Source organism: Arvicola amphibius, chromosome 11 (genome assembly GCF_903992535.2).
Source record: "Arvicola amphibius chromosome 11, mArvAmp1.2, whole genome shotgun sequence".
Taxonomy (NCBI): domain Eukaryota; kingdom Metazoa; phylum Chordata; class Mammalia; order Rodentia; family Cricetidae; genus Arvicola; species Arvicola amphibius.
Genome location: NC_052057.2, coordinates 104,400,641 through 104,424,033, shown reverse-complemented (window position 1 = coordinate 104,424,033; position 23,393 = coordinate 104,400,641). Strand labels below are relative to the sequence as shown.

General features: G+C 45.5%; 1 protein-coding gene across 1 annotated transcript in view; it reads right to left on the bottom strand.

The window, feature by feature from the left end:
- Nucleotides 1-7,032: 7,032 nt before the first annotated feature.
- The window catches only part of Slc44a1 (solute carrier family 44 member 1), a 161,410-nt gene continuing 145,049 nt past the window's right edge, over nt 7,033-23,393 (bottom strand). The window contains exon 16 of the mRNA XM_038347809.2: nt 7,033-7,912. Coding sequence (XP_038203737.1) covers nt 7,898-7,912 — 15 coding nt within the window. The 3' untranslated portion in view covers nt 7,033-7,897. The remainder of the gene's footprint in view (nt 7,913-23,393) is intronic.

Below are 23,393 nucleotides of genomic sequence, written 5' to 3'. Positions count from 1 at the left end.
CCGCGCGCGCGCCGCTGCCGAGCCGCGGTTGCCAGGGTGAAAGGGCGGCTCGCGGGAGGGCGGGGTGCGAGCGCGCCACGCATGCGCATGCGCGCGCTGGGCCACCCGCACCCTCGGAGGATAAAGCGCTGCCTGTCCGCCTGCGCCTTCCTTCTACAGCTGCCTCCGTCCTGGCATCCCTTTTCCTGTGCCATCGCTGCTGTCCTTGCAGTGAACCATTGGGCGCCTAGCAGCCAAGCCTGTGCGGAGGGCCCGGGAGCTAGATCTGCCCAGAAGGCATCCCGCACCTACAGCATCTCTCCACTTAGCCATGGAGGGGCAGTCCGGATTGGTCAGGCCCAGGTATCCTGCAGGAGGAAGTACGCTGGAATAAGAGGCAGCGGAAATGTGGGGAAAGGTCCTGAGCGGGAATGGTGGAAACCTGAAAGGGACCCAGGACAAGGTGTAGGAGGAAATTAGAAAAACGTGGGTATGGGACTATATGGACTTGGTGGCCTGGCCGCCCTTGCTGCTCCTGAGTAAGAGTTTCTCCGTGATCCTGTGTCATCGATAAAATAAAAAAATTATTAAAATTAAAAAAAAGAAGAATGAAAGAAAGGAAGGAAGGAAAGAAGGAAGGAATGTGGGCCTTGCCAAGGACTGTGCAGATTAAATACTGTGTCTGAACTGCCCAAGACACAGTGCCCAAGTAAATGACAGTGAGACAGCAAATTAAAATCTGGTCAGGATGGCCAGAGCAGGCAATGAAGATTCTAGAAAGCTTGGGATGAAGACAGGAGGCTTGAAAATGTTCTCCAGAGAGATAGGCTTCATATCCATTAGGTGACTCGAGAAAAAAATTTCATCTGGGCATCCAAAGGAATAAAGGAGACATGATTATCGAGTATTAAGTAGCAGTTCTGCGGTGGTTCTCAAAGAACTTACGGTCCAATCTGGGAAATGACACCAAGAAACCACGAGGCTGTGAGAAAAGAACGTCTGCAAGAGAACCAGGGAGGGACCTGGATCGGTGGATAAAGCTCTTGAATGGCAAGAGCGAGGATCAGAGTTTATATACCCAGAAACGGGTACCCACATAAAAGCCAAGCGACCACAAGCACACCGACACACAGGTGCCCCCATTCATGTCCCCCCACATTGGAATACACTGACGTACAGCACACACACGTGTGAAACCATTCCACAAAGGAAATTTCGTGAGGCAAATGGAAGAAATAAAGTCAACAAATAAACTGCGTGGCGTTAATGGGCTCAGAATAAGTAGGGTTCAGTTTCCTGCCATTACTCATCAATGACCTGGGTGAGAGTTACGAAATGGTCTGAGGAGGAATATCTAGTTAGAAGAACGGTAAGAACCACGGCCTTGAAGAGGCACGAGCATTTCTGAGGAATCATACTTACATTGCAATGTTTTAATTATGTCTCTACCAGAGTCTTTCCAACTATATTGTGACTTCTTAAGACAAAACGTCTTTTTACCATACCTGTATCCGAAAGGGCAGGGGACAGCCCAAAGACCCCTTCTGCATGGAACAGAAAGATATGTAAGGAAAGGGATTAAAGACACAAAGGAAAAAATGGTTTCATTCTGGCCAGGTAGACAATGATTGGAAGCCTGGGACTGAGGAAAGCATACAGACAACTTTATCCTGCCAGCTGAAAGGAGGAGTGGCATCGGTCTTTCTGAGAGGCCCCCTCTTGGTATTAAGGGACGCTACTATCCACACTGCCCCCCCCATTACTTGGAGAGCACTGACAGAAGCCAGGCATCCACCCATCAACCCAATGCTGGTGGCTCCAAGGGCCGCTCTGAACACTGGAGCTGAGTCATTTTCTATGGGCGAGAAATGAAGCCTGCAGACAGGAGGACATCAGAGGTCAAACCACTGCCCTTGATTGACACCCTGGACCCAGGATGAAGGGAAGGAAAGAGCGTTTGGTCTCATCTCCAAAGCTTCACCTCACTCAGCACTTTTTGAGTGACGGCACTACCAAAGGGGGAATAGAAAGGGCTTTGGAGACAGTCGCCATGGAATATGATCTCCCAGACTGCCACAGAACCACACTGTAGCAGCTCATTTCTGGCTTCTTGCCCCAGTTTCTGTAGCTCTTTCCCTTCAGGGCCAGCCAAGCAGCCTGTGGATTTTGACAACAGCTGTACCCTATTTGTCCCCAATGCTCTGATAAGCTGTGCGTCAGTATACCTACCCGATTTGACTTCTGCCCTCAGCAGACCTCTGGTACCGCTTGTCTGGCTCCCCAGCACCGCTCATCCGGGACCATTTGCTGACCTCATTCTCGGTGGTCAGCTCCTTAGGGCTGTGATTTTTGGCCCTCAGGTCTACATAGTTCTCGCAATACCATTCCCTCGCATGCTGGGGCCGTGAGGCTACAAGCTCACCCACTCGCTGTGACTTGGTACCCCAGGCCTTTAGTGTGATTATCTTTGCATAGTAAATCCGGTGAGGTTTTAAGGTAGGCTTCATTTTAAAGCAGTTGTCCTTAAAACTTGACCCCAGGACTAACTGCATCGGCATTATCTGATAACTTCTTAGACGTGCGCATTCACAGTCCTTATCCTCAGAAAACTCCAGGGTCAGGTCCCTAAGCCGTTTTAGCAAGTCCTCCAGATGGCACTAATGCATACTGGCATCTGTGATGGGAGAGAAAGTCTATTGCTCTTTAAAGGTGAGGAGGGGCAAGGGAAACTGGAGAGCTGGCTCAGCACTTAGGAGCACAGGTTGTTCTTCCAAAGGACCTCAGTTCAGTTCCCAGCACCCATATGGCAGCTCACAACTGTCTGGAACATGTTTTAGGTGATCGGATGCCCACGGGCACCAGGCACTGAGGTGCACATGCATACAAGTAGGCAAAAACACTTACACATATAAGATAAAAATAAAAAGTTTCAAAAGTAAAAAGGCTGGTAAGATTTGGCTGGTAAAAATGCCCGCCGCCCATGCACAAGGCAGGTGCTGGGAGTGGTGGCATGTCTGTAATCCCAACCCTTGGGGAGCAGAGATAAGAGGGTACCAGGGACTCCCCGCACACTCAGCCTAGCATTATCAGCAAGCTCCAGAGTTAGGAAGTGAGCTTGTCTCAAATGTTAACTGAAGCGCAATGGAGCAGGATGCCTGGTATTAACCTTTGGCATCCACAGGCAGGAGCACACAAACGCACATGTACCTGTTGTACCTGTACATACATGTTGCACACAAACATGGCACACACACAGAGGAACAACAGAGGAGTAGTAATATATATTGTTTCCAAACCCGAGTTCATGGCTCTGAAAAGACGCCCATCTCGTCCTGGTTATTTGATTGATGTTTCTGGCCTTTGCTGACCTGCTTGCTTTCTGATGAAACTCCAAGGCAGGAACTCCTCATGTTGACATGGCTAATGTCCAGCAAAACTCTCCCACTCCAAACTAGGTTCTTTGTCCTCTGAGAGATGCTAGGCCCTCCGTGCAGGCCTGAGCTTCCTCATGAGTCTGCGGGGTGGGGGAATTTCTCCATGTCTCTGACAACCTTCCCCTTCGAGGCTCAGTCTAGCTGGGTCCACAGGGACCATCAGCTACCTACATCTGAATCCTGACCTGCTGCCTGCCAGCTCTATAGCCATCATCAAGCCCTTGTCTTCACTGAGGTTCCTTTTCCTAGTGCATAGCATAGTGACCATGTTTCCTTTTGGGGTTTAGTGGGGATTAAAGGAGACTATGGATGGAAAACGTTTGGCTGAGTGGGTCTGTAACTGGCGGTTGCTGCTATTATTGCTGCTCTACACAGCATGCCCTTCAGGGCTCCCCATGCACAGTTATTTCTCCACCCATGTCGTGGAGCCTTAGAACCTGTTTCCACTTCAACTCCCCTGTCTTTTCGGATACCCATCACTAGCCAGGGGCTGCTCTTCGTTGAAGGCCCGAATGTTCACTCATTGCTCCCCAATGACCTAGGGTTTCACTTTTACAACCCAGCCCGGTGAGCCAAGCCTCTCTAAGCTTCCATTGCTTCACCTATAAAACGCCTCAGAGAATCAGCACCGGGTGATGAATGGATTACATGGAATAATCCGGGTCAAGGGATTAGCTGTGTCTGATTGTGTGATAAACAGTCAAAGGGTCTTTGTGTTTACCGTCACTTCTCAACCATAGAAACCCAATTTGGGTTTCCTGCCCCCTTCTGACTAAAACACAGATTCACCCCAAAAGCCCTGGCAGCTCTAGGCACTCATGAAATGACAGCAGCTCCTACAAAAGGGAGGTTGGTTATGTATGCCCTGGGGGAGGGTGCTCAGGGGAGTGGCCTAGCTCACACATAGAGAGCTTTAAGCCACGTAGAAAGCAGCAGGCACCAGCCAGAATGGTGAAGAACCAGAAATAATGTGAGAAGTAAAGGATGTATCAGCATGGATACCATCATTGACTTTGTCTCCTTGGGGCTGGTCCACGGCAGAAGATGTCTTCTTCAGTATAGAATCCGACTCAGCTGCTGGAAACTATAGGAAGACAGGTTTCCTCTCAACAAAATGTGTAAAGCAGGGGTGCCCAACCTTTCTAACGCTGCAACCATTTAATCACAGTTACTCAGGTTGTGCTGATGCCTTTATCAACCCCCCCTATAGGTTCAGGGAACACTGCGGGAGACACGAAAGCTGGAGAGGGCTGTCTTTGGCTACTTTCAAGAACTCACAGCGGGTAGTCACCTGCACAGACCAAGCCAGCCAATGACTGCAGCATGGACTGGAGAGGGACTCACTAGGCTCTGCTCCAGCTCAGGAGCTTCAGGAGCTGGTTATTGGGAGAGAAGGAGCCATGTTTCTTCAGGAGAGTGGCCTCTGGTGGGTGGTTATGTGCATGCAGACATTAATAATTGGACTTAGTGGGGTTTTTTTAAAGCACACACACACACACACACACACACACACACACACACGAGGGTGGAAGAGGTACATGTAGAGGGTTCCTAGGAAGAATGGGAGGAGAATTTAGGGGGGGTTAGATAATCAATATATATGATATATGTATAAAATTGTAAAATATAAAAGATAAACAATAGAAATAAAAGAGTAACAGATCTGGTATAGACTATTTGGTAGGGAGATTCCCACCAGTGCCAATACCTAAGGAGATGTTGGGCATTTGCTTAGCAGAACTCTCATGGGGGGATCCGGGCACTGGAAGTGTGCTTGGTAGAGACAGCATCATGTGAACCCTGAGTTCCAGCATCCTACAAAACTATAGGCCCACAATTCATTCCCTCACTGACTCAACTCCATGATTGTACTTACCTTCGTGAAATTCTCCAGATTTCTCCTCCCTAGCCCAGCCCCACCCGACCTCGACTGCAAGAGACCTGGCTACCTCCTGGAAGAGAGATTACTAGCTTAAAAACTTGACTCAGATGATTCTGTGTCACAATACTTCCTCCGTGTACGCTGGCCTGCTTCACACTAGGCACTGAGGATGAAGCCTGGAAGGCACACGTGTTCCCAGTGTACCCTGCCCTGGCCCTGGACATGCTTCTGGACTCAGGTTCGGGGGAACAACTATGAACAAAGTCAATTATCTTCCCACCCATCTCTTCATTAAAGGAAATCTCCCCAGGTTGCTGGCCCCCTGCCAGTTCTCACCAGCACAAAGGGAAGGCTCACTACTGTCAGCACGGCATTGCCCGGCTCCCCTCTCCCTCTCAAGAGACTCTGAAATGACATGAGTCAGGTAGAGCCTAAGGGCATAAAATGCCACCGTGCATTACTGATTGTACTTATTGGTTCATTACCCAAACCCCAGTGCTCCACTATCTGAAACAAAACCCAGCTTGCAAGCACTAGCTGTGTGGCCAGGACGATCTCTTATCCTCTCTATACCCCCACTTTGTCATTTGTAGGATGACTGTATTAACAGCATCCCCTTGATAGGTACGGCATTTAGACTGATGCTTAACATGTAGGAAATACATAATGTAGGTTACCTACATGTTAATTATTTTCTAAAAGAAACCAGTTTCTGAAGTACAGCCCCAGAGAGAGAATAAGAGAGAGACAAAGACAGACACAGAGAAAGAAAGAGGGAGAGAGGGAAGGAGGGAGAAAGAAAGAGGCCCCAGAGAGATCCTTTGTCCTCTCTAATATGTGAGCATACGTGGAAAGACGGCTGCCTATGAACCAGAAAACAGTTCTCAACCAGACACTGAAGCTACTGCCAGCTCATAGAGCTTGTGTTTTCTAGTGTTACAAACTGGGAAAACTGGCTCTGTTGTTTCTAAGCTGTACAGTCTATGGTATTGTGTTACAGTCACCTGAAAAGACTAAGGTCAATACCTACGAGTATTATGTATTTCGCTTTCTGCTTTCATGGATGCGACTCAAAGACAAATACATGAGCTTTGAAATAATATTCAAATTTAGAATGGTTTCCTCATGGCTTTCAAGCAAAAGGAGATGGGAAGAGAGACAACTAGAGATCCAGCTGCTTTCTAAATTCCAAGTCAAGGCGTTGGGACTGGCGTATGTTGTCTATGGGGCGCCCCCTGTAAGGCTGTGAACGGATACCTTAGAACCACCTGTAGCAAGGAGGTTAGGAAGGACATGAGTGGGAGAATTCTGGGGTGAGGAGTCCACTGGGGTCCCAGAGACACAATTTCATTCTTCTGCCCCCTGCAACCTTTTGCTAGTTCTATCAGGTACAGCCCCACAATCCCTGCCCATCACTACCATATCCACCACCATGCCATCGTTAGAACACAGTGATGTGTACGCAGTATCAAGCTTTAATTTTTCAGTCACGGGAAAAATATAATAAATTGGTCTTAATGAAAACCGTGGGATTCCTTCCTAAATCATCTAAGCCAGGGGTCACAGACTCTCTGCAAGGACCATATTGTCAATATTTGAGGCACTGAGGATCACAGAGTCTTTTTTGTTTGTTTGTTTGTTTTGTTTTTGTTTTGTTTTGTTTTGGGATCACAGGGTCTTTGATACAATTCTGTAACTCGGCCATTATGGAAAAAAAAAGGAGTCATAGACAATATATAAAGGATGTGGCTGTGTTCCCATAAAATTTTATTTACAAAAATAGGTGGGGACAGGCAGATTTGACCCATGGACCATAAAAGAACAGTCTTATTTTGCTTAGAAAATAATTCTGTGATTCTTCTGTGCTTCTAAAGCCCCCACTCAAGATTCCTCTCATGCACATACAGCACCATCCCCACCCCAATTCGGGGACCAGGTGTGATATTCATAAGGATACTATAGGGCAGTTATCTCTGTAGCAGTAATGAGCAAAGCAGTGTTATAACGGAGGGACTTTGGACTGGAATAATTATCCTATCAGCTGTGTGATCTTACCCACAACACATGCTCTCTCTTGAGTATCTCATTCCTCATGATCAAAATGTCAATAGTTCGTATAAACTTATAGGGCCTTGGGAGGATTCAGTATTATGTAGGGCACCCATCCTAATGCTTGGCATGCAGCAGGGCCCCAGTAAAAGCGGTTATTAGCCCACATCAACTCTATAAATAGCAGAATCAGAGAGGACAAGCCCAGGATGAATGCAGAGAATTCCTGCGTGAGTCTGACTTTCGGGCCAGCGCTCACTAGATGAGAAGCAGGGCTTGTCTCTCAAATGTTACAAGGCCGGGAGAGAAAGCAACATGAAGTATGAAGATGCAGTTGCAAGGCAGATTACTATCAAATGGTTCCGATTAATCATTCATTAGCCACCCCCACCATGGCAAATGCATTTGGCTGTTCGAGGCTGGAGAACCTTCTTGATCGCTGCCATTGGAGTAATGAGATCTTGTCTTCCTCCCAGACTCAACAGCTGCTGAGTGGGAGATCCTGGCGCAAACAGCCTCCTCTGAGTCCATTCTTCCAGTCTCCAGGGACGCGTCACCTTTTCCTCAGCTGAAAAGTAAACACATCAAGAGAATGAGTGTTTCTTTACTTGGAGAAGGGAACACAAGAAGAAGCAATCAATAAAACGAGATAAATAATGTGGGATAATCTTTAGACGTTATGAAATATTAATGAGGCTGGAAATAGTCACATAGGAGACAATCAATGGGAAGAATGTTTGTAACACCCTGGGTCCAAATTCTAATTGTACCTCTCTATCAGCTGTGATTTACGAGCAAGGTCTTTATCCTTTGTGCCTACAGTTCCCTAAGGGAAATAAGGCAATGGTGAGGAGTTGCTGTGTTAAATTGTCAGCTTGACAGGCTCTGAGATCGCCTGGGAGACAAGTCTCCAGGCACACCTGTGAGGGATTATTTAGCCCTGGCTATGCCTGACAATGTGAGGAAGTGTGCATCTTAGATCAATTAGATTATCTTAGTTGAGGTCGCACTAAAAGCGGGTGGTATCACTCCTTCCACTAGGGTCCTGCAACTGTAGAAAAAAGAGGTAAGTAAGCGTTCATTATGCTCTCCTTCCTGACTGTGGGTGCAATGTGACCAACCACGACAGCCTAGACCCTGTACTGGAAGTAAAAAGGAATCGATGCTGCTGTGGTGGTGGTGGTGAGGATTAGCCGTGCTGGGGACAGTTCCTGATACGCAGTGGGGCTGCGGACCCATCTTTCCCATTGCTGGAATGACCAGTATTCTTTGACAAGGAGGTTTTTAGAAGCCCTACTGAGACATACCCATAAGTTCAATTCAAAGCTAAACTGCCAAACTTTTCTGGTCCTCAAAAACTCAAACTTGAAGCTGAAATAAAAATGTGGCCTTTTCAAGCCTGTAATTGTTAGCAGAGGGACAGGCCAGACCCTGGTAATGCGCGTTGCCACAGTTTATAGAGTCCCTCAGACAGTGAATGAGAAATGAGCTGCGAAGATTGCCACCGTGGTGCTGGAAAGAATGACCTTATCCTCAGGAAATACACGCTGAAGGATGGAGGATGGACGGAATTAGAGCAGTGGTTTTCAGTCTGGGGTCACAACCCCCTTCACAGGGGTTGCCTAGGACAATCAGAAAACACAGATATTTACATCACGGTTCATAAAAGTAGCAAAATTACAGTTATGAAGTAGCAATGAAAATAACTATGGTTGGGGGTCACCACAACATGAGGTCGCAGCATTAGAAAGGTTGAGGACCACGGACCTAGGGGTATGCACAAACTATGCAGAAAACAGAGGCATGAAATGGTCCATGTATCTCTCTGTGTGTGTGGATTGTAGTGTATGCATTGTTATGGTGTGTGATGTGTATGGGTGTGGGTGTGTAAAGGGGCATATGTACTGTGATATATGTGTAAAGAGGCATATGTGTTGTGGTCTGTGTTGTCTGTGTGATGTATATGTGGTATGTATGTACAAAGAGATATATATGCTGTGGTGTGTGTTGTCTGTGTATGTGGTATACGTTGTCGTGTGTGTAAATGTGGTATGTATTGCGGTGTATGTGTGTGTATGTGTATGTGTGTGTATGTACATAAGAAAGGCATAGGCTGTTGGACAATGAGAGCCTGATGTTTTTGGTAGAATTCTTATTTTTACATTCTCTCTATACCTTTGAAATGATTTCTGGGGGTCTTCAGGACTGGGCATTTGGTTCTGAAAGAGTGCTTGCCTAGCATATTCCAGAAACGGAGTTCTGTCCACAGTGCTAGAGGGAAAAAAAGTCTTTAAAATCCATTAGGATAAATCAATGGAAGAGACCTTCTTGAGAATTGTGGACTCGGTTTAACTCTCAAGCAAGCACAAGGATAACGCAGGACAAGCAGAAATGGCAAAATATTCCTGACCACAGCATACAGGGGGGTTGATAGGACGCAACTTTAAGATCCAGCCATTAAAGGTGTCAAAGATCTCCAGACAGACCAGTCTGTACATTAGGCTCGTCTCTCCCCAGGACTGATCCAGGCAGTAGGAGGCATGGAAAACAGCGTCATTTTCCACTCGGAATTTCAGTCTTGAGCTTTTAGCTTCACATTCCAGTTACTGCCTCTCTGCTGATGTGCCTGTCTCAGAATCCTTCCCAATTTCACTCTATTTGGCAAATGGAAAATCAAACAAATCCCTGGAGCACTGCTTTTATGATCCCCCCCCCACCCCGTTCCTCTCTCGAGAAATCGCAAGGCTCCTTGGATCCTCCAGTACGCCTCTAAACTTTGCTGCTCATCAGTTCCACGCTTGTGGTCTCGTATGCTGGGCCACGCAGCTTCAACTTTCACGATCTTTCCCCTACTGCTGAAAGTGAGGCTTCCTAAAATTAGACTGACACCCAATACTGATGATGCTTAGTTAAGGTCACAAAGCACAGACAGGAGGCTTAGCTAAACTGGGGATTTGTCTGAGATCGAGAGAAAACTACCTTTCTACTATACTTAGTTTAGACTTCCACTTTAGAACAGTTTTAAATACTTAGAAAAGGGACATAAAGAGCAGTTTTCATTGCCCATCACCTAGCTTTTCCCATTGTCACACCTTGGAACTCTGTGGTGTGTTTGTCACGGCTCCTGATCCAGCACTGGTAGACAGCTACTGACTGTATGTCATGCTTTATTGAGATTCGCTAATTCTCACCATGTCCTTTTCTGTTCCAAGGGCCCATCCAGGAAACTATATTTCATGTAGCTTCCCTCCTTTAAATTTAAAATAGTTAAAAAGCCAAATGCCACTCTTAAAAATACTACATAATCTGATCATGATTGGATGACACTTTGATGCTATCTTTCCTACTATCCTCGAACATGAAAAATACCTAATATAATCCAGTTGGTCCCAAGGATGAATAAAAGTGGGCATAATAAGACTGAGCTACCAGTCCCATTGGAAGGCAGAACAACTTTTCTAGACTCAAAGTTCAAGACTCCAACTAGTAGGTTGCTTATAAGGAAGTTTTGCTTCCTATATAGTTTAGAAGAATGAGTTAGTCAGTCTGCCTGTCTGTCTATCTACTATCTGTCTGTCTGTCTGTCTATCTATCTATCTATCTATCTATCTATCTATCTATCTATTTTGAGATAGAGATTTGTTAGGTGGCCAAGGCTGATCTTGAACTCACTATGTATCCTAGGGAGGTCTCTAACTCTTGTTCTTCCTGGAACTGTTTTTAAAACTTGGAATTTGAAAGAGAACAAAAAGATGGGATATATGGGAGGGGTTGGATATGGGGCAAGGGAAAATGATGTAATTACAATCTCAAAAGATTTTGTGCATAGTGGTACATGCCTTTAACCTAAACACCTGAGAGGCAGGAAGATCAAAAATTGGAGGCCAAAAGAGGTCCTGTGGACATTGCAGGCTAGTGACAATGCTATTGGTTACTCAAAAAAATAAATAAATAAAAATAAAAAATAAAAACACAAAGAACCTGGTGGTAAGACCCCATTGCTGAAGACAGCACTCACTTATGGAAAAGTCAAGTTGGTTCCCAGCTATACACTTCACTCCTGTGGTATATGGTCCTGGAAGGTACTCTGCATGATATTGGTGAGAAAGATAATCATCAAATCACTCAGTTACAAATGCTGCAATCGACATGAGCTGTCTGCCTGCAAGATATACTGGAGCAGTAGTGGCACAAATGTAATGGGAGCAACCAACCACATTTTTAAACTTGGTGGTTTGTTCCCTTCTAGATCATAGCATAAATCTGTACTTGGAGGCTGCTGACCTCAGTCTAATGGGTGCCCTGTGTGATGCACTTCAGCAGCTCAATGGCTAAGCAATCCCAAGGGAGCTGAGAGAAGCCTGGTACTGCCCCGCACAGCTCAGTTGATGAAGCAGTTATAGCCAACAGCACAACTGAGCTGATCTAGAAGGGAACAAACCAACTCTGGGGGTAGTGCTGCTACCTGAGCTAAGTGCTTGCTTGTGTCAGGCACTGTACACACAGCACACATGGGACTGGGTGGTGCCTGTGAGATCAAGAAACCATACCCTCCCAACACCGGGCCAGTCAATCTGTGTAATGGTTTCAGCTTAGCCTGGGCTATTGAAAGTACGCAAGGAAAGACCATTGGAGAGAAGATGTCACTGAACCTGATGTCGCATTAGATGAACCATCACAGTGTACTGTCCCCAAGCCCACTCCTTGAGTGAACCCAAGCATTATTGGACCCATCACAGTGACTTCCTGGTTCAGCCACAGTTTTGCCTCTATTACCAATGACAGCCGCTAAGGCTTGTGTTTTGGACATCTAATAAGCCTTGCCAGTAGTCATCATGGTTATGCTACCAGGGAAAGTGTGTGTCCCCTCTGGCTCTGAGGGATTGTCATTGCAAAATGCTAGGCACAACCAACCTTTCAAACAGCCCCGGCTGAGGTGGGGTCTCTAGGAGCCAGGGTGATATGCTGTTGTTTTTTGTGTAGATGTCGCGAGACTTGTGTAGAGGTCCAGTGTGGTTGTTGCAAGAATGACGGCGGTTAGATTGGTTGTTTTACCGAAAGCCTTTTTGCCAAGTAAGTTTGAGCAGCAAAAGAAGGCCCAAAATAGATGATAATTATGGATCAAATTACCCCATCAGTGTCTTTACTTATTTACAGAAATGAACACCGGAGTGCATACATGATAAACTTAAGGAGCTTATCGTTAAGAGTGCTCCTGACTTTTAACATATTTTAAGATTTTTTTTTTGAGATAATGACTCATATATCCCAGGTCGCCATGTGCCGTCACAATGGTTTATACAGCACTGGGAATTGAGCTCAGGGCTTTGGGCCTGTTAGACAAACACTCTGCCCACTGAGGCACATTTTCAGTGCCCGATTTAAAAAATTCTTAACACCATTCAGTGGCCATAGTGAGGCAGATGCCCCTGACTGGTCTATTTTGACTGAAGCAACTAGGATCACTTTATACACTCACTGGGCATTCATTTTCCTCTGTGAGGTGCCTGTTCAAATCTTTCATCATCAGTCTGGGCTCTCCGCTCTTTTCTTATCCAGCTGTGCATATTGCCTCCACATTTTCAATGATTTTTTTTTTAACCAGAGATACATTTTTCTAAGTATTTTTCTCTATCTTACCACTTTTAAATGCTTTTTAAAAATAGATATTATTAGAAATTTTAGTTTTCATGGTATCATAAGGAAGTCTCAACTTAAAGCAATTTCAAGAGGAACTGACCTAGAAACCTACCTTTCTGATCTAGATATAATCAGCTGTATGGGACAGTGAACATCTGCTCCGGAGTTCAAGACTGGGCCTCTCGTGCCAGCTGTCCTCCACACCGAACGTTAGTAGACACAAAGTTTACCGTGCTATTTTAGGATCTTTGGCACCAGGAAACAGGAAGGGCGATGACAAGAGGGAGAACGGCCTAGGTGTTGGGACAGAGCATGTCACAGGGAAGACTGGAGGGCAGTTTCTTGGCCACGCACTCATTGTTCTTATGCCTCCTCATTAGAGCCCGTGTGTTAATAATCTAACGTCACAGGGAGCAAGATTCTATACTCCTGTAGATGTCACCCTTCAACAAAACAGATCAGAAAGTCCGAATATGTTATTGTACCCAAAGAAGGTTTATTGCCTTTATCAAGGAGTGGCCTGAAAAAGAAATTGGCCTACTAGCTAATTATTTACAGAGAAAGGGATTAACAATTCAACTGCTCAAAAACTAGATCCACCATTCAACTGTTTAACTAGTTAATAATTCTATAGAGTTACCTTGCCGTCTTTGGTAATTTTGCTGCAGTTTATGTTAGATGCATGCTAGGAAGTAAAAAAAATCTTCCTACTGTGTACACTAGAACAGGGCTTGCATTTGAAGGTGCTGAGAAGGATGTGGAGGGTTGCACCTACCGTGAAGTCACTGGGATTTAAATTCCTTTAGCTGAGCCAAGCATTTGGGCCTGATTTGTCCACCTGTCTCCTGGATCCTGCTGATGACCAGAACTCTAATCTTTGTCTTGCGAACACCCTGCAGGTGCCCCTCACATCTCAGCAGAGGGTATCGGTTACCTGCTCGTGCCAGGCGACAGGTAAGAATCATGGGGCAAGATGCCACTCTACTCCAGAAACTTGCTAGAGAATAAAACCTACTCACTTTCCTGCATTACACCGAAAGACCAGCCCAGAGACAGAAAGCAGTGGAAGACAGCTGTGAGTGTAGAAACACAGCCAGAGGGCCACGTGTTCTAACTCTGACGGGCTGCCATGACCATTCAGTGAAGAAAAGAGTCTTTCAGGAGAGAGGGGTGCAACAGTTGAATCTCAACACAGAAAAGCAGTGAGTGTCACACCTCCTCCTGGGCCCTAGGCAGAAGCTAATCCAGACAGGTCAAAGACTACCGGAAACACAGGAGTGAAACTGTAAACTCTCAGATGAAAAGGGAGGGCTGAGTCTTCATGACTTTCCATTGGGCAAAATATTTGTTTCTTCATATAACAATAAAAGCCTAAGAAGCCAAGGAAAGATATATTATTTGATTTTTATCAAAATTAAAGATGTGTACACTTCAAAGGATGTTATTTAAAAAGGCAAAATTGTAGTCCAGAGATTAAAAGGGTCCTGTGTCTGAGAGGGTGTAGTGTTCAAAATATCTAAATAGTAAACAAACAGCCACCCCAGAATCAGCAGGAAGACAAGTGCACTGGTCAGTTTGGGTCAGTTTGACCCAAACTAGAGCCACCTGGGAAAAGGGATGCTCAGCTGAGGAGTTGCCTCCATCAGATTGGCCTGTGGGCATGTGATGGGGGCAATCACTGGCTAATGACTGATGTGGTAAAGCTCACAACAACAAAATCAACCCAGGGAGTGGAATTAAACAGTGTTCTCAAAATGACCAAGACAACTTTATTAAAAATATTCAACATCCTTAGCCATCTTGGAAATGCAAATTCAAAGTGTTTTAGGATTTTTGCGTTACCCCAGTATGAATGACAAAGACAACAGTATGAACCACAAAGACAACACAGACAGGTGTGGGCGTGGGGGAAGGGGAGCACTCACTCACTGCTGGTCGGGATGTAAACTGCTGGAGCTGCTACGGAAAGCAGCATGCCATATCCTCAAAAGGCTAAACAGACATCTACCATATGACCCACCTATCCCACGCTTGGGCATTCTCCTAAAGGGCTCTATGTTCTACTACAGAGATAGATACTTGCTCCTCTATGCTTACTGCTGCCCTATCCACAACAGCCAGGAAAGGGGTAGATGTCCGACAGTGGATCAATGGGTCATGAATATGTGGTTCATATTCACTTTTGGAGATCATACCAGATAAACGGATGGAACAGGAAGTACTCATTCAGCTACATTTAACTATTGTTGTAATTGTTACGTTTATTATGTAAATGAACGAAACAATCCCTTCAACCCATTCATTTACTTATGTATAGTTGTTTATTTGTTCTCCAATTAATCTATTTAGTAATCTGCGAAGAGAGAGTGGATTTGAACTCAGGTTCTGGTAGATAATAACTACGACCTCGGCAGAGTGTCCGTTTTCCTTGCTTCTGTGTTCTCATTTATAAGGTGGGAAGAATGCCCGTCCTACAGGAGTACACGAGAGGCGTATGTGAAGACGCCAGAGTTTAAACAACTCAGGAAGTGTGCTCAAGAAACAGCGCTCGATGCCATTTGATTGTTGTTAGTTTTCAAGTGGAAGCACAGAACTGAAACTGTCCAGGCAGAGACTTCCCGTTATCCTAGTCAGGGAAATTACTAAAATACAATATTCAAAAGAAGCTATTAAACACATCACTTTCTTTAGAATTAAAGTGAATGTCAGTGCCATTGTAGGTCAAAAGCAAAAAAGAAATATACAAATGTCGATTGGGACTAACACTGCAACAAATGCAGGCATTGCACAACGCTGTTTAATAGCTCTGACACTGCCACCTTGAGGAATTAGTGATACATTACACCTCCCATGGAAGAGGAGATTCCGTTTTGATGCTAAATTACAAACTGGTGAAAAGATTCACTGGGCAGGGGCACCTGTGGCCAAGGCTAAAACCTGAGTTATATCCCCAGAACTTTTATGGGGAGAGGCACGATCTGACTCCCACAAGTTATTCTCTGACTATCTGATCAGCACCTCTCTAGTGCCATGGCACACACACATAAACAAATCAATGTAATCTTAAAATTGAAAATATATTTGCATGCAGTGAAGTGAGATAATAAGTGGATTTCTTCTCTTTTCTTTAATTCTTTCTTTCTTTTTCCTTCCTTCCTTCCTTCCTTCCTTCCTTCCTTCCTTCCTTCCTTCCTTCCTTTCTTCTGAGACAAGGCTTTTCTGTGTCAAGGAACTTGATCTGTAGACTGGACTGGCCTTGATCTCACAGAGATCTATCTGCCTGCCTCTGCCTCCTGAGTGCTAGCACGAAAGGTGCCCATGCCACCAGCACCTGACTATATGTAAATTTCTTAACCCTATATCTACTTTTAAAATTTGTTTTGGGTTTATTTACTTTATGTGGCTGTTTTGCCTGTGTGTATATGTATGTGCCACATGTGTGCCTGGTACCCCTTGGAGGTCAAAAGTAGTCATGGGATCTCCTGGACTTCAAGTTACAGATGGTTTCAAACCAACATATGGGTGTTAGGAATTGAACCTGGGTCCTCTGTGTAATGGCACCATTCTCCGAGGGGCCTGCAGGCCACGAGGGGCAGCTAGTCCCAGGCAGGGAGCCGCTTGACGGGTGAGAGACAGAGACCTGTTAGGCACTTGCCATGCAGAGTGAGGTTGGATATTTATTCAGTGGGTAATGAAGGGGAAAGGAAAAGGGGAAAGGGGAGAAAGGTGAGAGCAGAGAGAGAGAGGCAGAGAGAGACAGAGACAGAAACAATGAGAGAGAGAGAGAGAGAGAGAGAGAGAGAGAGAGAGAGAGAGAGAGAGAGAGAGAGAGGGAGAGGAAGGCACTCAGGCTGGAAGCAGGGTGGAAGATCTGCTTGTCTGGGGGAGAGTGGGCGGGGCTTGTCTCTTAAAGGGACAGGACAGACCATTACACTCTGCAAGGGCAACAAGTGCTCTTAACTGCTGAGCCATCTCTCTAGTTCCCACATTTTAAAAATGAAATATTTCAACACAGAATGTCATGTCATTAAAAGCGTAACCAAACAAAAAGAAGAAAAAAGAAATAATGCCAATCATTCTGTCCTCACTATTCAATGACGTTATGTTTAATTATCTTTTATTGCTCTCTGCCTCCCCTTCGTTAATACCACTCCAGTGTTTTCCATGGTATCAAATTATTCACAGTGATGGCTCCATGACATTGCATTGACCAGCTGTGCCACAGCCATGACTTAACCGTCTCTCCATGCTGAACAGCTGGGCTACTTCCAGGAACAATGGCAATGTGCTCTGAACCTTTCTGTTTAGGTGAATAGCTGTGTACATGTCCACTAATTAATACACATTTGTACTAATGTCTCACACAGTACTCAGCTTGTACGTACACTTTGGACACCGTACCTGCAACTGAGCAGGATAGACACATTAAACAAATAAGCAGGAGGAATCACCTGAGCACAATTTATGACGACACGCCATGAAGAAGACCATGCCATGATAAAATGGCAGGGTCAACAGCTGGGTTGCAGACGTCTGTCTGAGGGAAAAATCTGGACTCAAAGGCCGGCAGAATTGGCTCAGCCATTAAGAGCATTTGCTTGTCTTCCAGAGGAACCTAGTTCTGTTCCCAGCACCCACACCAGGTGGCTCACAATTGTCCGGAACTCCAGCTCCTGGGCAATCTGACACCCCCAACTTCCATGGGCACCTAACAGTCACATGCACATACCCACAAGCAGACACAAACACCTTCATGAAATTAAACTAATAAAAATAAACCATTTTTTTAAAAAAATATAAACAGGAAGGCTGAAGAATCAGACATTAGAAAAGCCAAGGAACAACATTCTAGGCAGAGGGCACAACATGTCGGACAGCCTTCAGATAGGAAATTCTTAAGTGCTATGCAGGAAACTGAAAGTCGGGAACAATGCCTCTCATTTGTGATGAAGCATGTTGCCATTCCATGACACTATAAGGTGGACTGCATTTCCTATATGTGGGAGTAACATGGCTGGTATTTTAGAAATACATGTTGGGGCTGGAGAGATGGCTCAGTGGTTAAGAGAGCTCCCTGCTCTTCCAGAGGACCCCAGTGCAGTGGCCAGCATTCATATTAGATGGCTCATAAATGCCTGTAATTCCAACTCCAGGGTATCCAACATCTTCTACTGAACTCTGTGGGCATCCCCACACAGGCTTGTGCACACATTTACACACACACACACACACACACACACACACACACACAATCCCACAAACCAACAAAAAAATCTTAGAGAGCCACGCTGTCTTGTATTGGCGAATGGATTGGGAAAATGGCGAATGGATTTCCTGCATGTGATGAACTAGCTGGAAAAGAATCTTCACAATTCAAAAGATGAGATGGAAGATGGGCAAGATTAGGTCTGGATTTAAGATGGAAAGGAGTCATGTCTTATGTGGGAGCAAAGCAGTGGTTAGTCCCGACGGCAGGAGATGCTAACATGTATGAGGGCTGTACCAGGTTGACAACTATAAGATAGTTGTCCCATCCCTCACTCTTGTCCACACTGTGGGGGTTTTCTCATAGTCTCTGTGGGTACCTAGGACCACAAGTCCAAGGTCCAGGCATACTGTCTACTACAGCCAGAGCCAGTGTCCACCCTTGTGGGGGAGTTCATAGGCCTTGTCTGAAGGCAGGATGAGTTCTAGAGTCCTGAGTTTTTGGAATGAGGTCTTGGGTTTTGAGTGAGCTGTTTCCTTGGCTCTGTGACCTTCTTGCTCAGGACTTAGAGACCCTGAAGGGGAAAGCAAGGGAGGAAACGTAGTGTTCAGAAGGGCCTAGAGGTGAAACTGACGGCATATAAACAAAGTTAAGTTTGAAAGAAATGTCTTAAATCATCCAGACTTCTGTACCCTTGTTCTCAAATCCTTCCTCGCGCTACTTCTCCACAGCTCTGAGCTTTATCTTCTACACTCAGCAGAGTCCACACCCACTCACCTGGCCACTTGAACGCTGGGTTTCCTTCTATATTTCGGATGAATAAGCCCTTCAAAGTATCCACACTTTCTTTACATGCTGACATTGGGCTTCATGGTACCAGGACCTGCTTATGTTAACGCATCTACAAGATAACTTCTGTACTCTTTGAGAAACAACGGGGCTTGGGAGGAAGTGCTGGAGGACGGGGAAGGGAGTGTGAGAAGGCTTCTGGGCTTCCAGCTCAAGCAACTGGCTGTGCAGTTGTGAGGCCCTGACTTAGCAAGCTCCGTTTTAAAGAAGGGGCTTCATCTTAAGCCATAGAATGGGCTGGGGGTGGGAGCAGATCTCAGCTCCAGAAATGGGCTGCCATAGCAGAAATTTGAACAGATACCCTAAAAAAGGGCCAATTAAGAAGATAGGGAGCAGGGTCATAAAATTTAACGAGGTCCAGATGTTCCTAGGAGGCATCCTGTCCTTGAAGATACCTTGTCTGCTACGCCCACGGCTGTCACGCCTGTGTAGCAGAAAAATGCCGCTAAGGTGGAACGATGCTGAAGGGTTGGGGTCCACGCTCCCAGGAGCTGAGCCCCAGGCAGTTCCCTGGCAATCAGCCACAGTCATGATTCCGGATCAGCAAACTTGCCCTCGCTAGCCCTGGCGCTGTATTTGAGCTTTCTGTTCTTTGTTTCTGTATCCTGTGTAGTTCTTTTATCTTGCCAGCAGATCGAGATGTTCCAGGATATTACCAATAATAATCAAACTACTGAGGCTCGCTCTCTGGTCAAACTTATGGATACCCTAGAACAAAAGGAGCTCATGATAGGAGAGGCTAGCCAGAATGAGAAACCCCAGGTGCATTTTAGATAAGAGAGAAAGGCAGGCTATTCTTGACATTAAGAAACCAATTATTCACTATCGGAGCAAGACTTGGGAGTAAAACCCTAAAGAATGGTGTTTTGGGTTACCATGAGAACAGATATGATTTAGGGCTATGAGAAAGTAGTTGGTTAATGGTGTGTGACGGATTTCAAAGAAGAGCTCTGCCCACCTGGCCCTAACCACAAGACATACTGGAAACAATCAATTGTCCGTAATCATTTTTCTCATGTAAGGCTTTTGATTATTGCCTGTAATCATTCTTCTCATGTTAAGCTTTTTGTTTGCCAACTTCCTTCTGTAATCCTATAAAACTGATGCTTGAACTTCAGTAAATTTGCAGCAGCATATTCAACCTTATTGAATGTGTCTGTCTGTCATTTCCTCGCCGATTCATGATTTCTCCTAGCCTTTACCCCTGTTCTCCCGCGGTCGGTGGTCTCCACAAGAGGCGGTCTGTGACACTTGTCAGTACTTTATGGCTCTCTGTTAGGTTTTCATACCCAAAAACTGACCAATGGTTTCAGAAACCACCTTATCCTATGCCCTCCTTACCCAATCCCAAGATGACAGGACATGAACTCCCCTGATTACAGTGTTTCCCCTTTAAAAGTTCTAACTTCCCAAGGCTCCCTGCCACACTTTCCTCACCCACCATGCTGGGTGCTGGAAGGGTGTTGATCCAAACTTCAGTCTGAATATTATTAAAAACCCCCATGTAATTTGCATCAGAAATCCAGCTCTGTGAATTCATTTGGGGACCAGAAACTTGGGTGTAACGCAGTGGTTATGTCTGCTGAGATGGGGAGGCTGGAAAAAGAAGAGGTGCCAACCGCACTCTGACTCCTGGGCCTCGTTCTCTGTCTAGACCTGGGTCAGCTGCAGGATTTAGTAACTGCAGAACAGCACTCAACAGCCTCCTCATAAACTTCGTTAGCATGGGACACCAGGCCAGGTAAATTACAATCCTGCCTTTATTTCATCTGATAACACCGCTCAGGAGAAAGGACAAGCAAAGCAAAGCAAAGCAAAAGCAAAACAAACAAAACAAAGCAAGACAGAAAGTCAAGTTTTGCCTTAGGCCAAGGGCAGCTTTTCACAAAGACTTTCTCAAATATGATGCATATTTTGTCCTTTAGGGAATGGCCATATTAACCCTCTGCTCCACGACAGAGGACTTTTTCCTATCTAGGGGGTTGTCCTTGTTCTTGAGTTTTTAAAAAGGTAAGAGCTGGCATCCCACAGTGCCAGAATCTCTTCAGACTCCACAGGGACAGTTCCCACCTCTCAATTTGCCAGTACACTTTACACTGCTAAGTTGGCAGCTGTAACACACACCTCCGGGAAACTAGGAAACGGGCATTTCTTTATGGTTTTAACTCCAACCTAACAGCAACCTCCTCTCAACACCACTTCCTGGAAGACTTGAGCCAGCACAGAAGGGGAGACTGCAAGGCAGGAAAATAGTGAAGAAACACCTAGGAGCCAAGGCACTGAGGGAGATTCCTGGGGTGTTGGGAACCAAAGGAAAGACTTGATTATCCACGATGCGGCTTTCTTCCCTGAACATGGGCAAAGAATGTTCCGTAAAGTCTTATCTAGAACTCTGTTAATGCTTTCCTCTCTCTCTCTCTCTCTCTCTCTCTCTCTCTCTCTCTCCTGTTTTTTTGTTTTGTTTTCGAGACAGGGTTTCCCTGTAGCTTTGGGGCCTGCCCTGGAACTAGCTGTTGTAGATCAAGTTGGCCTCGAATTCACAGAGATTGGCCAGCCTCTGCCTCCCAAGTGTGTATGCCACCACCGCCCGGCTCTAATGCTTTCTTAAGTAATTTCTTGGTCCTGGCACACTACATATTCATCTCTGAAAAGGGACAAACTTTCTTGGGACTCATAAGCATCAAAAGAGATAACATTCATAAAGCGCTCATTATAGGAGCTCTGGCCATGAACGCGTAGCTCAGAGACTGCTGGTGGGTTCTAAAGCAAGGCACACCAGTCTCACAAGGCTAGCTCATGAAATATGCATAGGGCTCATTTAAAAGCCTGCATATGTGAAACCCAGGAGAACCATTTCTAGGTGCTGTTTCCCAATGAAAAATATGAAATTTAAGGTGTGATTCCATTGAGAGGACTGACGTCTCTGGCTCTGTATGAAGTACAGGATGAGCATTGACTCTCTGCAACACTGGGATATGAATTACTCTACAATATGAAACTATGGAGGGATCAGCATAATGCTACAAAGTGGAAAATTTCTCACTTGACCTGATGTGATGGGTCATAAACTCTGGGCACATTAAAAACACCGTAAAAAATTTGGGAGGTGACACATATATAAGGTGTACATGAAACACAAATGAATTCTAAGTTTAGATTTTGGTCGTTTCCAAGATATTTCATTATGTATAGGTAAAATAGTCCAGGATGAAACTGGCTGGAGAGATGGCCCAGTGGTTAAGAGCATGTATTAATCTTGCAGAGGACCTGAGTTTGATTCCCAGCAGTTGCATCTGGTGGCTCATAACTGTCAAAACCGTCACGGGCCCAAGTATTTCTGAAAAGGGATACTCAACCCAGAGGTGGTGTGGTTAAACATCTGGGACGTCGGGTGCCTGTTTGCTTATTCACAGAACTACGCTTTCTGTACGTGTCTATGTCCTTCCAAATGGATGCTGGCCACGCTTTCCTCAGCAGCATATCCGTATCCCTGTCTAGGCCGCCCTAGGATAAGCACAGGTTGACTCAATTTGCCCAGCTTCTGGGCTCTTGGCAGACATCTGTCTTGGGAGAAAGAGAAATGGGTGTGCAAGGAAGGGATGTGTGCATCCTCGTGAAAGAAATGTGCCCTTTTAACTTGCCTCATGCTCCGCCACACATATCTCTGGGACAAAGTAAATGCTGTGATTGGTATTTCATGTCCAGCACGAGGCCAGTCTTTCACAAGCAACACCAGTTACGGAAGTTCTTGACTTTTATGTAATCGGTTGTTTCAACTTCCTTTCTCTTCCCGAAGTCTAATAACAAGCAAAATAGAACATTTGATGCCTCTGCGTTCTTCTTACACAACCCCTGCCATCCTGCAGAACAAGAGGAGGTATGTTCTTGTCTTGATGAGGGGGATGGATGAGGAGGGCTCTGCGGATCACGCTTTTGTTCTGAATGATAGCAGACACAACAGTTGTCCAATTCAATGTGTGAACAGCCAAGGAAGGGGACTCAAGGCTGGGGGAACAACAAAAAATGCAAGGTCTAAGACTCAAAGCACTCAAAGCACCAGGCCCAGGTCTCTCCAGCAATACATTGCCTTCCAAGAGGACTTCCAAGATGGTGGGAATCACTAAATTAATTGTTATTAATAATAAACTCATTTCTATGTGTACACTTAGACTTCCATGAAAACAAGGAGCTTCCTGGAACGTATAGGGTGCTCAAACTTCTGAGCTGGTGTCCCAGCTTGGGCTGTGATTTATCCAAAAGCGCTTTCTCCTTGGTGTGAGCATTTCCTGAAAGGTTCTCCTTATAAAATGACAAGGAGGAAGGCACAGTCCTCAGTCTGACCCCATGAAGCTTC